Genomic DNA, 17,326 nt, shown 5'->3' with positions numbered 1-17,326 from the left:
TTTCTAATATTGAAATGGCCGGCCAACCAGAGTAACACTAAGTAGAGATATACAAACACCCATAAACACTGTTTCCTAAAATATATCTTGGGACCTCCTCCAAGAGACCCGATTGAGGTATACATAAGTTTATTTGTGTCCAACCAGACAGAGTCATGAGACCTACCTAATTTCTGCCTAAATGGCAGAAATCATCATATCCTGGATGGAAATCTATAAAATGAGAGGGTTATATAAAAGTTAAAAAACAATCCAGTAAATTTAGACAAACATACAATTAATACCCAAAAATAGCGAACAGGACTGGTGAGATAGCTCAACAGACAAGAACAGAGCCCAGGGTTCAATCCCTGGCACCACATGCCATGCTGGCCCTAACCCTGTGCGCACTGAGCTAACCACCAAGATCAGGCGTAGTAGCACATGCCTGTAATCCCAGCAATGGGGAGGCTGAAACAGGAGGATCGCTACAAGTCCAGGCTGTCTAGTGAGGCCCTGCACCAAATATATTTAAAAAATCAAAATGGAAAATGGTAGTCCTTGTTCATTGCAGAATTTATAGCAGGAGCTACATGTTTGAAACTAAGCCAACATTTTGTTAGTGCAGGAAATCAACAGCGCCCACCAGACTCTTCCAGAGAGAAGGGGAGGGGCCGTGCATTGATGGTCGAGAGGCACACACTCCCACAGGGGCCACTGGCTGGCAGAGGAAGCAGTACTCTCCCTTCAGAGCACATTCTGGTTTAACTTGGAGGCACAGCCCTTTGTCCTATGACTGCAGTGGGCTTTGTGTCTTCAATAGCTTGTTAAGAAATGTCGCCATTGAAAAGGGGCTGCTCCTTAGAGTATTTGCTATCGCTCCTGTCCAGGCTTGGTGGCCTCAGGATCTAGCTGCAGTCTTCCAGGTGCCCAATCCTGATATGCAGTTGGAAAGTTTCCTTTTCATTTTTCCAAATCTTCTCCAAGTGGGACTGTTTATCTCCTAAGCACAGCTTTTCTCAGGGGGCTCCCTTAGCCTGTTGCTTTTGTGTGGAGAAATCTCAATCACGGTCATTTGGGGCCTCCTGGTCCTTCTCAGTTCCACCTGTCCATATCAGTGGGCAACAGGTCATGCTGAGAGAAACAAGACTTTTTAACAGCATATCAGATGGTTGCTAAAATGTCAGACCACAGACGCAGTTGTCTCCACACCTGAGAAGTGCAAGGTCTAATTCAACAGCAGGTCTCTTGGTGTCTCTTACTTCAACGTTGGCTTAGTTCTTAAAAGTCCAAGGCTATTTGTGAAGAATGGAGGGGATGGTGTGTGACATGTGATAACACTTTCACAGATAAACTTCTAAGCAGCATTCATCTGAGAAGTGAAAATCCTAACCCCAATAATAACAAAGGTTTCCCTTTCTCTTGTATAATTGGTTTGCAGAGTACAATTAGGAAAATCTTTCCTAACCATTACAAACCTATTTTTACCTTTGACTATTACTATTTTGCCTGTAGAGAAAAGACTTAATTGACATAAAAGGCCAGAGTTAGACTGAATGTTCAAGTACAGGCTTTTTTAACAAAACTATTGAAGTGTGAATGTTTCTTTCATTTCATCTTTGTACAAAAACAATGTCACATCTGCATTAAGCAGTGTGGGCACTGGCTGCATTCATAATCATCAACCACCCACAAAGGCCCAGTAGAAAATGTTGGTGATTCTACCAAATCATCAAATCTTTTTTGAGGACTTTTTTCCTAAAAATAAAAATAAAAAAATTTAAAACTCCAAAGAGCTTTGGCAAGCTCAACAAAGTGGGAAACAACTAATCCTAGAATCTGCCTTCTAGACCAAGGATGGTGGTCCAAAAGTTGATTTCTAGAAGTAGGTAGAAGAGTAGTTATCAGAGCCTGGTTACAGAAGTGGGAAGAGACTGGAGGAGGGAAGGAAAGAGGCTGGTCAACAGCTCTAAGTCCAGCTAGACAGGAAGAATAGCTTCTCATGTACGGTAGCACCAAAGGAAAGCTATAGCTGAAAATAATTAATTTCATCTTTCAAAAGTGTCAGCTCAAAGGACTTTTCATATTTCAAACACACACACACAAAAAAAGATAAGTATTTAAAGTGGTGGAAATGCCAACTACCCTAATCCGATCAGTACATATTGTACATACATATCAAAAGAACAAACTACTCCCCATGAATGTGTATGATTGTCAATTTCAATATTTAAGTATATGTTTAAAATGGAAGTCATTACTGGGCCATCACTACTACTTTGGCCTTGCAAAGGGTCTGGCTCCAGTAAAGTTGCCCTTGAGATGAGGTCCACAGAGCAGGCAGGTGACTGAAGGCCTGATGAGCCTGTTGCCAAGCCAAGGTGGAAGCCAGTCACTCTGTTCATCTGCAGTGAAACTCTTACACACGTGTCTTCATGTGCTAGGGCTCTGGCTCAAACACCTGAAAGGACTGGCTGGCCTGGATGGCTAAGAACAACTACCTTGGCAGCAGCTTTGTGCAGAGCTTCAACTCTATAGATATGATCACCAGATAACCATCACAGCATTGAGTCTAACCAAGCTGGAATGGTCTAGGAGGATACCAGAGGCTATACTTAAAGAATTGAGTGTTTATAATCAATGATTTATTTTGTTTCTTTGCCCTAAAAGTGCATGTCACAGGCTCCCAGGAAATAGACTTGCCCATCCCATTAAGACCTAGAGGCCAAGAAGTCATACAGAGGATGCATCAGCGCCAGTCTTTGGCAGGTGCCCCAGTGTCACCATCCACACCCCAAATTTAACCTTCCACTCCAAGAACCAGGAATCTCTGCACATTGCTATACACAGCATCTCCCTAGACACCTGGCTGGCATTAAGTATGAGGGCTACTCTTGAATGTTTGCTATTACTTTGAAATTATAAATATATACCCAAGCGTATGCGTGCACTGCCTTCTTCCCTCTCTCCTTCCAAATAGCCACAGTTGCCTTGCCAGGGCTCTGTTCCAGACTTCAGAGCTTTCTGCCACCCTCATGAGAGCTCTGTGCAATTCTGAGGCAGGTGGGCTGCAGATGCAGGTGTTCCCCTTTGCCTGTGACCCCTGAGTGGTCTTTGCTCTACCCAGACAAGAGCCCAAGGTGTTTCCTTCCTGTACGTAGTCCTGAGGAGGTCAGTCTCCAGGTAGAAGATATTGTTTCCCAGGGGTTTCCAGAAGTCTTTGAAATTAACAGTATGCTTCTGCCTATGAGTCTCGGGAGCCTACAGCCTTCCTGCCTCTTGGCAAACAGTTTAGGGATGGCTGCATGCTTCCTCCTGACAGGAGCTTCCTGGTTCTCTGCTTCTTGAGACTGGCAGGACTCAGATTGCATCTGGTCCCTTCCCTTTCACCCTCCAGCCAGAGTCCACCTTGAGGCCAAGCAAGCTGGCACTGGTGTGTGGAGCCCTTCCTGGCCTGCTCCCGTTCCTTACTGGCACAGCTTTTAGAAGTCTGGGTATGGTGACCCCTTCTGGTCTCTTCTGTTGCTCAATTTTTCCTGGTTATGTGATGAGATTTCCTTTTAATTTTTTTGTTATTTTGGAGACAGAGCCTTGCTGTATGGTTCAGAGTAGCCTCTTGGAGCCATGATATCTCCCAGGCTGGCCTTGAACTCCTGCCTCAGCCTCCCAAAGTGCTGGGATTACAGGTGTGCTCTCTGACACCAAGTTCCTTTGATGAGATTTCAAAGGTGGGGGTGGGGGCGGGGGCTGGTGAGATGGCTCAGTGGTCTAAAGCACCTACTTAGAACAAGCTTAGCAAATCACAGGGACCGCGGTTCAATCCCCCAGCACCACATGCCAGCCAGCCCCGCCCCCTGGTGGGCTGAGCTGGCCACACACACACACACACACAAATAAATAAATAAAATTTTTTAAAAAGGGGGGGTGGAAGGTAGGACAATTGCACTTCTTTTGGAGGGGGCACCTGCACTCAGATAAGGGAACTTCAGAAGAGCACCTCTCCACATCTGAGGCCGGAAGGAAGGGAAAGGTGAAGATTCCCAGGCTGCTGAGGCTGGCCAGCCTCCTTTTATCCCAGTGCTCAACATGGCAGAGGTGCACACTTTGAGGTGTTGTTTCTGAGCTCCAGCACCCTCTCTATTCCAGGCTTTCCATGGGAGTGGAAGCCTCTGTGGCCTGGAAGAGCTGGAGCTTTGGAGCAGAGATGGCCACCATGTGGATGTCACCAGTAGTTCATGGTGGATCACTGGGAGGAGGGGGTAACACACCCTTGAAATGTTCAACAGTAGCAACTGTGCCTCCCTTTATCCCACTCAGAAGATTTGGATCTTCACTGACAATCTGACCTACTCCAAGGTCCCCAAATCAGTCACTTGGTAACAGGATCCAACTGAGGAGATAATGCTCTCTAGACAAACTTCACGCATTAATTAGCATTTCCCATGGAATAAGTCCTCAATAAATTGTCCAGCTCCTAAACAGATCTAAGGATTGTAGTGTAGGTGAGAAAAATGAGTCAAGCTTTCTTCGAAGAGGAAAGTATGCCCTAGTTTTTAACAAAAATAAAACTGAAAAAGTAATATCAAGCCCTGGGAAAGATATGTTCCAGCAAACATCTTAGATGAAAAATGGTAGAAAACTGTAGTGTTTGCCATCTCCAGAAATTCCCTGATCACATTGTATAAGGGGTAGGGAAACGCTTGCTGACAGAGAAAGACCTCTCTCTCCAGTGATCTTCTGAGGAATGTGAGGAGCCAAAACTACAATTGCTACACATAGACAGCAAGCCCCCAAGGGTGAAGAGAAGCCAGGGCTAACCTGTGTTGCAGAGCTAAGATTTGGACAGAAAAGAATCAACAGAAGTTCAGAGCTCAGAAGACATTTATCAAAAGGATGCACGTATGGGGCTGGGGAGATGGCTCAGTAGAAAAAGCGCTTCCTTGGCAAGCGCAAGGGCCTGAGTTCAATCTCCGGCTCCAAAAAAAAAAAAAGGATGCGCCTGATCTGCGAGCATAGGCTGGTCCTAAATAGAGGGAGGAGCAGTTGGAAAGAGCCAGAAACCTTGTAGGCATTGGCCTGACAGCAAGACTAAAAGCTGAAGCAAGTTGTCCTCTGCTGACCCCTTCTGCTCTTTGCTTCTTTTTTGACTAGTTCCTCCACCCCTGTAATGCTGCCTTCTCCCTGTGATCTTACTCAATGGGCGCTTTATAAATAGCAAGCAATACTTGCACAGAGCAGGCTTTATTAGAGCGGCCAGACAGCCCAGGGTGCCCAGAGCAACCAGGCTTTCTCTTCCTGTCTCTGGCTCCCATCTGGTTAGCATCCCCTTTCACTCTCAAATATGTCCGTGCTTAGATGATGAATTATATTGTCACTGCTGACTCTGCCTGACCCCTGCAGAGAACAGGATGAGGTCAAAGTCTACGGAACAAAATTCCTCTTTGAGAGCATTTCTAGGAATCCAAAAATGCGAAGTACCTATAATTACATATGGAAAAATAAAGAGGAGTAAGCATTTTTCCTTCGCCCAGCACATATTAAAAGGGTTGTAAAACGCTAAATGGAACTGTACAACACAAAAAGTTAAGAGATACATCTACAGGAGTGAAATGAAAAGCAGTGGCATAAAAGTGATAAAAATGAAACATAACATTTGTTAATAAGCAGAGGAGGATATTAAACAGGGTAAACAATTAGTAAATGCAATCCTCAATTTGACAAAGATAAGCAAGTGCAAGATAAGGTCCCTACCTGTAAAGGTATGACTCTACTCGGATGTCACAGCATGCTTCAGTTAACAGCAAAACATGAATGAACTAAGATTAGCCCCTCATTTGATTTAGAACTTGTCTTTACAATGGTGTGAAAGCCACTTGCATTTGGTAAAAACTGTACTTCTTATTTTAAAATGTGGCCATGGTTCAGTCCCTTCTCAGGATTCCGAGCAGCAAGGAGCAGCCAGCTGGAGCCCCTAGCTGTCATAGAGCCGCAACTCGGCTGTGCTGTTCCTCACAGGTCAGGTGTATTAAATGCCTTCTTGACTTAGGACATTTTCAAGCTGATTTCTCATGCCAGATGTGGCAGTGTGCACCTGTAATTCTAGTACTCTAGGAAGCTGAGGCTAGAAGATAACAGGTTCAAGCTCATCCTGGGCAACTTAATGACTTAGTGAGTGAGACTCTGTCTCAAATAAAGGAGCCAGGATGCATCTCAGTAAGAAGTGCTGGGTTCTATCTCCAGCCTTGAAAAAAATTCATGAAAAGGGCAGGCTTGTCAAGATACAACATCTGGCAATAGATGTATAAACAATTGTGCCTCCAGTGAAACCACGTGACTAAAATCACTTCTTCAGAATTACCTGCTTTATCATCAATGCAGTTGACCCAAGACTTTCGACCATAAGCAAGGGGGTTAGCCACATCTGAGTGAAAACAAGACCTACTCCAACTAGTTGAATCCTTCTTTTCTTAGAACAATAGCAAAATATAGATCCAGCAGCCTCCAGTCTTAGAATCCATCAGTGGCTGTTATTGATGGGTTTCACTCAGTGGCACCTAACAGCTTCAGTTTCATGTTTCCAGCTGTCAGCTCACTGTCTGCACTTGAATAGTCCTCAGCCAACCCAGCTGCACATGGCCAAAGCTAACCCACTTTCCCCTCACCCAGCTCTGTCCCTGTCCCCACTGCTCACTGAGCTGCACCCCAAGGGTCTCTTAGGATTCTTCAGTGGGGTGAGGCCTGCTTCCAGCCTCTGCTCTTGAATCTTCCCAGTATGGAGCTTGTCCTCCCACCCCCATCCCCATTTCTCTGATTCCCTGTATCTTATCTTCTCCATGTCTGCTGCTGCTTACTTAATGATCCCCCCTTAACCTTTCATCTCTCCATTATGCCCTGCCCAGCCACAGCCTTTGAAACCTACACAGTTGTGTGTGTGCTACATTTTGTGTCTGCCCCACCTCTGGGCTCTAAGCAAGGGATGGCACATGTATTTTGTGTATTTTGACCACTGCCTAAGCCAAGCACAGAGGCTGCACGTAGTAGGTTGTTCTGATGGACCGCTGTCCCCATCCAGGTGTTGTTATGTTTCTATCAAGTAAAAGATGGGCCCAGCCTGGGATACCTCTGGATCTCTGTGTCATCCTTTTGTTTTACTCCCCACTCCATCCATAATCAAGAACTTGTTCTGTTCGCGACCCAGTTACCATAAGGGTATTTCATTTCCTCTCTGATTTCCCTGAAATAACAGATTGTGACTTGTAATTCATTTAGCATACATTGAAACCTGAATATCTACTGATTATGTTTCCAAGCTCCACGCTTGTTACAATAAAGACAGAGAAAAGATGTCATCTCTCGAGGAAAGCCTGGAAAATTACTATTTCTGGCAGAAAATTTGTTTTGTCTCATAGACTTGAGCTTCAGAGTCATTCATAAATGAGTAATGAACTCAGGAAAGATCAATGAAGCCTTCTCTTAACCCTCTCAGCTGATTTCACTGAGAACTGAGTAACGGGGAAGTTACATGGGAGAGATGATGAGGGACTTAGAAAAAGAAATGGTGGCCATAACATGCAACTCTTGAGATCAGGTGGTTCATCCGGTTTATAGGGAGTACTTTCTCAGGCTTCAACCTTGGGTCATTTTTTTCTTGGCTATTTAGTTCCAGTGTTTATTTCTTTTATTATTTTTGAGCAGTAAAATAAAATAGCATTCTAAAGACAATTTTTTTTTAAAGAGAGAAGGCAGAAAAATATCTTGGTGGTCTTTCCATGGCACCTGACATACAATTCTAATCAAATGCCCTAAGATTTTTTTTATTAAAGGAATTATATGAAAATGTTTAACGTATTCTCATCTACTTTCTTAGTAGATGGCCTATTGTCCTCTGTAAAGTTTTAACGACGTAGAATAACTGCACATTAAATACCACAGTCAAAATCAGGTCTTAAACGAAAAGCAGTGTTGAGTGTGTGGTGAGACATTGTGTGGTCAGATTGGGAAAGTGAACCATCAGAATGATTTTGCTGGTGGCCAGGGGTGGGGGGTAGGTCTCTGAGCCACCATGGAGCTCCTGGTTCCAGCATCACGTGAACAAAGAAAAGCAGCCCTGGGTCCACATTCAAAGGCCTCTCCTATTAGCCACGTCGGCAACATCAGTGCTGCAGAGTTGTTCTGGGCAGCCACTGCACCATCTCCTGAGGTACATCACTCTGAGGCCCCACCCATGGTGGTTGGGCTGCAGAGATTCTTGGGTTTTGTCTATTTGTTTTGCTTTTGCCTTTTAAGTCATTTTCTCAACGATTCCACATCATACGCACAGTTTCCCTATCATAAAAGTCAGCAGGAAAAATATTTGAAGGCAGCAAAAAGTCAATAGACTCAGCCAGCCCTTCTCTATTTCCATGGTCAGGGGAAAACTCAGATGCCTTGCTGAAGGTTTTTATTGAACTTTTAGTGGAATCTCTTAAGATTTATTTTAAGGCAGGAAGAGCCCGCCTCCCGTGCCTTCTGCTAAGATAATGTTAAGAGGCTATGCTAACAATATGCCGCACCTTCCTTTGGGGGCCTTCTCTTTACTTCTGGGGTAGTTGACCAGAGTCACAACCAGAAAGTAGAAGTTCTTTTCAAGTATCACTACCAACCAGAAAGTTGAAGTTCTTTTCAAGTATCACTACTGTAAACAATGACAGCCACTTGTCACCTGCTGGGTGCATGCAGTGAGCACAGTTCTGAGCTGGTTCTGTGAGAGACACAGGTGCTCAGAGGGAGCCCTGAACCACCGGTTCAGGCTTCTCTTCCCTTTCCCTCTGCCCCAGGTATCTTCATGTACATCTGAAGATCACTACTTTCCCTCTTCAACTAATCTTGTGACACTGGAGACTGAACTCACCAGGAATTAGAGAACAGAGACAGGGACTAGGAATGCCTCTGTCACCCACAATCACCTGGACGTTGGCTGAGTGGCTCCTTCTATGTCCCATCCAGAGTGGGGGAAGGGCAGTTTGGAGACTAAGACATAGGTAGAGGACCACACTCAAGGCCCATAATAAATGAATGGTGAAACCTGTCCCATATATACTCCTAATCCCATATCCCACATTTGACCTGAAACAGCAGAGGCCCCATTCAGTCCATGGGTCCCAGGTTGAGAACCACTACTAGAGGCTTTAGGATTTAGCCCTGTACTGCTGATATGTCTCCTCTCTTGATTATAACCCTCCTTGTCTTAAAAAGGCTATTCAGATGTCCATGAAATGATGCCCTGCTCATGGTTCCACTGTTTGGGGAGCTGCAGGTCCCCCTTCCCCACTGTGTTACTGCTCCTCCTGCCCTACCCTGCCCCTGCTCCACCTTAATCTTTCTACTTTCATATTCTCTCAAATCACTGCTGGCTTTCTGCCAGGGATTGAGCGTTTTTAGGACAATGATTCCTCCAACTTTTATTTAGTCTTTGTGGAGCCCAAGACAATGCTGTCCATATGGTCGGAGTTCAGCAAATGCTAAACTAGGTGACCAATCCAATGACATGAGACTATCACCAAGAATGTATTTGACTCTGCAACAGGGATATAGGTTCACTTGCATCATTTTGTAATTTCAGGATCCTGTCTGCAAGGTGTGATCAAAACCTATAGTAGATGTTTAAATCTTTTTAAATGTTAATACATTAAAAATGCATTGCCATTACCTTACTTCAGATTCCTTCCCCTCACTTTGAACACACCTATCCCTTCCTTCTTGCACTTCCCAAAGCAGTTCTGGAATCCTCTTTCGTGAGTATCTGTAGTTGTGTTGTCATGGCTTCCTCTGTGACCTAAATCAATTCAAAACATTTACTTTCATGGTCATTTTGAACTTGGGGAAGAGCCAGAAGTCACATAGTACCAAATCTCATTCATCTTTTTCGAGACATATAAGGACACACAATAATAATTTTATTTGACAGAAATTGTGTAAATGTCTTCAATTGATTTAGGACATTGAAACGGCCATAGAAAGACACTTACAAAAGAGGACTTCCAGAACTATTTCAGGAAATGGCAAGAACAGTGGGATAGATGTATTTGAAGTGAGGGAATTTGTTTGAGAGGGATTCATGGCAATGTGTCTTTTCTTGTCATAATTTCTTAATGTAAACATTCACTATATTTTTAGTTCATACGTGTATCTTCTCTATTGTATAAATGTGATGTGAGAACAGCCCTCAGAGTATTCAGGGTCCCTGGTGAACAGTAGTATCCTGCAAGGTGCAGTGGACCATGTGCTCACCCCGTGTGTCCTGGAGCACCAAGGGTCCTCAGTCCAGGCCCTGTTCTGACCATCTCCTGGTCCTGGCTCCTGAGACAGAGAACCCAGTGTACCCCGCCTCCCTCACCCTCAGAGCGCTTGGGATAGGAGGCAAATGAGTGAAAAGTATGAAAGGCAGAAGAAAGGGAGTGAGTATAAGGCTGGGAGAATATGGTGGAGAGGTGGGAAGGATTCTCATTTTTTTTCTTCTTTCAGTTTTTTGTTACAGAAAATTTTAATACACCCACAACTCCACGCACACATGTCATCACTAGACTAAGTGGAGAAATAAAAACAATACTTTTTTTTTTCCTTTCACGTACAGAATTGATGAGGCTAACATAATAATCCTCCAGTGAGCTCATCACCTGAATTAATAGGCTTCTACCCCAGGCCACCTTGTTTCACGAATATTCCTCCTCCTTGCTCCCCCTGACACTGCATTTTTCCTTCTACTGTGGGACCCCAGATCAGGTAATGGTATCTATAAATATTTCAGGATGATGACTCTCTAAAAGGCTCTTTGTAAAAATTGTCACAATATCATTAACATACCTTTAAAAACATCAATAATCTCATAGTATCATAAGACTTCCAGTCTGCATTCTCTTTCCCAGCTGTGGAGGCATTTTCAATAAATCTGAAAAACAAGTCAAACATTGCATGTTCACTGGGAAGGAAGAGACAAAAGAACCAAAAGTGATCCTTTGCTACAGGAAGGAGAAATCAACCATGAGGAGATATTTTCTCCAAATAAGGACAAAAGGGCCTGGCTTTTCTGAGCCCCCATCCAGCCTCACCAGGTGGGGCCTGCCACCTGCCAAGCTTGCCCCCTTGTGGCAGGTAGACATTGCTAATGGCTCGTTCAATTCTTTGAGAATATTGGCTTTGTAGCATGAAAAGGTCTTGCTACCGTGTTGGGGGTAGTTCAAAACTTGGCCACACAACAAAAATGTGTGTAACATGAGTTGTTTCAAGTGTTGATTGAAAACGTAATTTAAAAGTCAGAATATTAAATAAACATCTCTGCCCTTTCTTCCAGCAGGCCGCCCAGAGAACAGCTCTCCGCACGCTATCTGACAGGTACATTTTGTCATTTTTATGAACTATAAATTGCTTTATGAAACATTGAGCCCTATTTATTGTGGCATATAATTCATAATCGGATTTTGTCCCTAAAGTGTCTGTGAACTGGGATGTTAAACATTTTGCATGCTTGGGTTTGTCATGCATGTGTGGAGTTTATTACTGCAAAACTCTCCTTGTTGTATTTCACATAAAGTACGCAGAATCCCTCATTGGGCAATGAAACAAGAAACTTGAGGGGAAAGGCCTGAATGGTGCAGTAAATTCTGAACTTTGGAATTGTCTGAACTCTAGGCTCATTTTTCAGCAATAAGTACTTCATTTATTTTGAGATGCTTTCTTCTCTCTTCTCCTATCATTTCACCAGCAGCAATCTGTCTTCTGATAGGATTCTCTCTTCAAAGATTTTATTCCTATAATGCAGAAACTCCTGCTGCTGGCCTCCTAACTTCTTACTCCCTGCTTTTTTGGCCTATTTCTCCTGACCTGTGTTAGTGAATGAGACATGCAAGCCTAACCAAAACTGTAACTCACACTCTGTTTTGCCTAGAAGGCTGCAGAAAGTGTGTGTGTTGGAGATGTATCAGGAGGCAAAGATGAAGCCCCTTGGAGCCCCCCAGGGAAGTGCTGGCAGGGTGAGGCCACATCCCTCAGCTAGAAGCAGGCATCTCCGCGTCATCTAGTCTTTACCCCTTCCTTCCTGGTTCCTCTCCTGTGCAGTGTGAGCAGTCCCTGGCTGTGTAAACCAGTTCAGTTCAGCGCTTTTCCAGGGTAAAACCTATCACTTAGGCGAACTATCTGGTGTTCCTGGGTGCAAGGCATTTCCTGTACAGTGCCGGGCTGAACCTGAGCATGTTTGTTTCTACTAAAAAGCCTCCCCGTGACAACTGCACAAGCCTGCACGTGCCACACGGTGGGCACGTGATCCAGAATTGCATCTGGGATTTTCAGAAAAGCTGGTAACTGTGCTGCTTCCAAGTCTCTTGGTAGAAGGGAGAGGGGCTCTGGATCAAAACTCATTTAAAATGTGACACCGTAATTCTTTTCCTAGACACATCTCTTTTTTTTCCTTTTGACTGCTCCTCTCCAGTAAGTCCTTCAAGAAACTGCACTGAGAAGCAAGAGAAAGCTATTTATAACACTTTGTCGTGGCTGACAAATGCAAGGTTTCTTTCCAGAGCACTGGAAATGTTATAAAATTAGATGATGGTGAAGTTTTCACCTTTTAGTATATTAAGGGAACCGTTGCTATACAAAAACTACTGAACTGCATCTTCTAGTGGGATGAATATCATAGTCTATAAATTGTACTTTAATAAACCTGCATGTACACATTCACGATGTCATCGCGACTTTGGATGGTGAACCAAAACCTATTTTAGGAAAATATGGACTGTCTTTAAAGAGGTATGTCCCTTTAAAGAGACTTACAAAAATACTTCATTAGAAAGTACGACTGATGTTTTCAAAGAATTCTTCCCAAATGATACCCGACTTGGTGCCGGGGAAAAAATGGTATGATTTCAATAATGAGCACTGCTGTTCCCTTGACTCTTCCAGTGTTGTCACCAAAATCCCTTGTTAAGCCCACTTCCTGTCTAGAAACAGGATTTACTAATTGGTATGACTTTGCTTACAAATTTCTCTGTGCTTCAATATAACAGGTTGTGGTCCCTTTTTCCTCCCAACAGTGTTTTTGCTCAAAATTGGGGCAATTTGGCTCATTTCAAACAAATAGTTTTGTCCACCATACTGGTTGTGGGACACTACCTTCCCGGCACTTTTCTCCTCTGCTTCCCACAAATAAAGGACCACAGAAATAATTCCCATAAGAGTTAGAATTTTTTTAATCATTTGGAAATAACAATTCAAAATAAGAACCTTAAAAGCACCAACTAGATTCATCAGATTCATGTTTTAGTTCTTTGAAGTAAACCCACATCTTCTAGAAAAATGAGCCATGTGGCAGGGGTCCAACCCCTGGGTGACTGGCCTGATGTTCTGTCTGTCACAGGAACTGCAGGGTAGGAGTGGAATCAAGTAGAACTCCCCTTGGGCGAGGGCCTTCCTGAGGCAGGGCTCTGGCCCGCGTATTAATCTTTCCTACATTCATTCACACAAACTATCCTGGTTCCAGAAACTATTGTTAGTTCAGGCTATTATCACCTATTTCTATAAAATACTGTAATGATTAAGCAGCACTTTCATTTTTGTTGTAGAAAAAGAGAAAAAGGGCATTTTTCAGACCTCAAAGTGTGCCTCATGAGTTCTGTGGCCCTGGGCCTGAGCAGTAAAGACTCCACTGGCTGGAGCTGTGCTGGGTGCTCCTTGCCCCCTTCCGCGCCTCGTGGTCCTGCACTTTGGCTCCCAATGTCCCAGCCCTTTTCCACTTTGATTTCTCTTAAACACCCACAAATGAATGCAATTGCAGGTGTACACCTTGAAGACAGTACGGTTGTGTCGGCTCTGCTGGGGGCTGAGCGTGAGCGTCCCTTCCAGGACAGCACTTTTGCCATAAGGAATCCTGCCTTTGAGCCTGGAGACCTGACCAGAGAGACGGCCAACAGTGAAAGGAAAGGGATGAGTTTCCATCCTGTTCAGGAAGTGCAGGAAGGACTCATCCCTGGGGTGCTGGAGGACAGAGAGTGTCCCAGTGTATCTGAAAGTCATTCTTCTCTATCAGTCTTTTCATTTCCCTGAAGTTTCCTGGTTGATTTTCTAAAACTTTTAGCACAAATCCAATATCTGGTACTTCAGATTGTATTTTTTTATTAAATTTATCTTTAACTTATACAGAAAAATATAAAAGTGTACATATTTATGTGATCTGCCCATGTGCCTAAAGACTGTGTGATGTGTAAACCAGGTTAAACATATGTTTCTTTGTTTGTCACTTATATTAAAGCCATTCAGAATCCTTCATTTGGGCTTTTGAGAATGTAGTACCCGTAGGCACCCTACCGCGCAGTAGGGCATGGAACCTCTTACTCTTATCTAACTGCACCTAGTACTCATCGATCAACCAGGCTATGCTTTAGAGTTCAAGAAGCCTTGCAGTCAATACACAATCTTGAAAAACTAAAACTACAGTATTTCCTCCCCCTTATTTTGAAAGCCTTCTATGATCACTACCAAAGGAAACTTTTGACCCTACTTGGTTGGAATAGCGAACACATACTGCAGGTCGAAATGGGACCACAGCAGTGAGACCCAGGGGGATTTGAACTGCCTTCAGCCAAGCACTGTTTATCTGTCTGTTTGGAGCCAGTGAGTCCACTGGCCAAGCAGAGGCCTACTGATAGCCCCAGATAATGAAAATGGCAGGTGGCCAGCGCAGGGAGAGGTAACAGAATTCTTGATGACATGGATGTGCTAATGACAAGAGGCCTCAGTTTGCAAGGGGACATTATCCTTCTCATTCTCTCCTTACAACCTCCATCTTACATTTTCCTTCTCTAGAGTCATTGTATTCGGTGTGGGTAGGGAAGAGGGGGAGAAAGACGATGGTAACAAGCTGTGGGGCTCATTTATAAAGGTGTGTCTTTGGACTCTGCACTGGGAAAGCCACAGCCTTGCCAGTAATGTGGAAAATATGCAAAGCGCCCTTAGGAAGAAAGGATGGATATGCATGCAGCATGCCAAGTGCCTGGAATATGATTAACTCCCCTGCCTAAGTAGTAAATAGCAGATAACTCTGATCAGAAAAGGGACTCGTGTGATTTATCAAGCTGAGCAACTGTGCATTTGCAGAGAAGCTGGAGGTCAATCTTGAAATCTAGGGCCAGAGGAGCACGAGGAAATTGCCAGAACTAAGAAGTTAATCATACCCTGGGACTGCTTCCATCTGTCTCAGGGCGACAGAGCCGCTGCACAGCGAGCAGGCATGCTTTATAGCAGCAGATCAGGAATTAATATTTTCTGCAAAACCTCAAGCATCATTTGTAGTAACTTGGGTTTTATAAAAATGGAGCATAATTTCATATGAATAAATCACATTCAGCTAGAAATATGAGACGCTGGAAAAAAAATTGTGCCTGACTCTTAAAAAAAAGAAGAGCGAGCAAGAAAGACAACATGAACACAGTTGTTAAGCGGTGGCACTTGGAGGGCAAGAATGGCCGTGCGGTTAAATTGTGCATATAATCATCTTCTGAAATGTCAGCTTGCAACCCCAACGATGGCTGCATTTTTATAGCCTCAGCGATGCGACAGCAGACTGTAACCTGTCTGCCCATCTGGTAATAGCTCAGATCCAAGAGCCATTTATACTGAAGTCCAAACAACTGCCACGGTTGTATTCATTTATTCCACAGACATTTACTGAGCGCATCCAGTGTGCTCTGTGGGGTGCTGTGCTAGGGCTGGGGTACCAGAGAGGAGAAGCACCTGGCCTTCTGGTGTCACTGGCCCGAGGGATGTTGGCTTTACAAGGAGAGAGTCCTCTTTAGGTTCTTGTATTTCTGCTTTCTCTTTTGCCCTTTTTGAAAATAAACCTCATGCACCAAATCTTGTTTGCCCTTAGAAAGAGTATTGTGAAATAAAGTACACGAGACATGATCTAAAATTGAGAGTCTCACCTCCGTGGAGTTGGGAGAGTGCAAAGTGGTCTGTGCCCAGAAGCAGCGCTGGAAGTGGGCCCGCAACAACACAGGAGGGCAGGGGTGCCAGCTGCCTGGCACAGTGGAGGCTTTGCATTTATTCTCAGTCATCCTGACCTATGATGGACCAAAGCCAGCAAAGTGATGGTGTTGGGGCACAATTTTACCCAGCCTTAATGTGAGAGCAGAAAGCCCAGTTACCGTTTGCTACTAGTAGCTGGCCACCGCTTGCTTCAGTAGGGATCTAAAACAGAGGTGGCAGCACTTATAAGAAACCCTGCAATTCCCAGCTTTGGCAATGTCAAGGTAGTGAGCGCATGCTGACCCTACCCATGAGCCCCACATTCTCCAGGGTGCCAAAGGAAGAACGCCCTACAGCCAAGCCTTGTGAACAACACGTTTTTAAAGAGCTTTAGTGTTTAGAGCTGCTGTCCCATTGGCTTGTTTTAGTTTGGTTTGGCTTTGCTTTATTTTTTGAGATATTGGGGATTGAGCTATGTCTCCAGGCCTTTTAAAAAATTGTACTGATTTTTTTTTTTTTTTTAATTTTGAGACAGGGTCTCAGTATGCCACTACATTGCCCAGGTTGGACTCAAACTTGTGATCCTCCTGCCTCTCTTTTCCAGAGTGCAGGGCTTACAAACATGTACCACCATAAGCAGATACTGTCTTATTTTGTGATTTTCACAGTGACTCTGAGAGGTAGATAGGACACATTTTACAGGAAAGAAAACTGAGTCCTGGACAAGTGGCTGAGCTGTAACTGGATCCTGGTCTTCTGGCCCCCACTTAATAGAATCTCTCCCCCCTCCTCCTCCCCCTCCTCATCCTCTCCCTCTTCCTCCTCTTCTTCTTCCTCCTCCTCCTCTTATTCATCCTCCTCCTGCTCCTCCGTGCAGGCTTGGCTATGGTCAGGAACAGGTGGTGAGGGTCACCTTGTACATCTGCGCTTATACTTATTGCTAGCTTGTCCTCCTGTTCCTAGCGCCTCCCAAAGTACCTGGCAATTAGGAAATGCCATGAGCCATCTAATCAATGAAAGAAGGTAGCAAATACTAAGGCAGGCAGAAAGGAAGGAAGCCCATACATGCTCTGTGGATAAATGAAGGCAGCTCTGGACTGACAGTGGAAAGCAATTTTCTGAAACTGGTCCTCCACCATCACAACAGACTGCCTCGGGAAGGGTGGGTGAGGAGTAGGGGCTAATCGTGAGGTGACTGTGGCAGTTAAAGCATCCGTGCCAGAGCATCCAGACCTGCTCATAAAGATCTTGTAGGATGGAGAGGCGCTGCCGTCTGCCGTGCAGGGGGGAGGGGGGATTAAATACTAGTCCAAGAATAGGAAGACTCAAAAGCTTCAAAATATCTAAACCACCC

The 17,326-nt window shown here is 44.3% G+C and overlaps 1 protein-coding gene across 4 annotated transcripts in view; it reads left to right on the top strand.

Moving 5' to 3' along the window:
- Aff3 (AF4/FMR2 family member 3) overlaps positions 1-17,326 on the top strand; it is a 535,781-nt gene that overhangs the window by 436,487 nt on the left and 81,968 nt on the right. For 3 of the 4 annotated variants that reach the window (XM_023717412.1, XM_023717411.1, XM_004633195.2), the window contains one exon: positions 11,309-11,349. In XM_023717412.1, coding sequence (XP_023573180.1) covers positions 11,309-11,349 — 41 coding nt within the window. The remainder of the gene's footprint in view (positions 1-11,308; positions 11,350-17,326) is intronic. The other variant, XM_023717409.1, reaches the window with a different exon arrangement.

The sequence above is a fragment of the Octodon degus genome, unplaced genomic scaffold, assembly GCF_000260255.1.
Source record: "Octodon degus isolate 3935 unplaced genomic scaffold, OctDeg1.0 scaffold00052, whole genome shotgun sequence".
Classification (NCBI taxonomy): domain Eukaryota; kingdom Metazoa; phylum Chordata; class Mammalia; order Rodentia; family Octodontidae; genus Octodon; species Octodon degus.
This window is presented reverse-complemented; position numbering and strand designations above follow the sequence as displayed.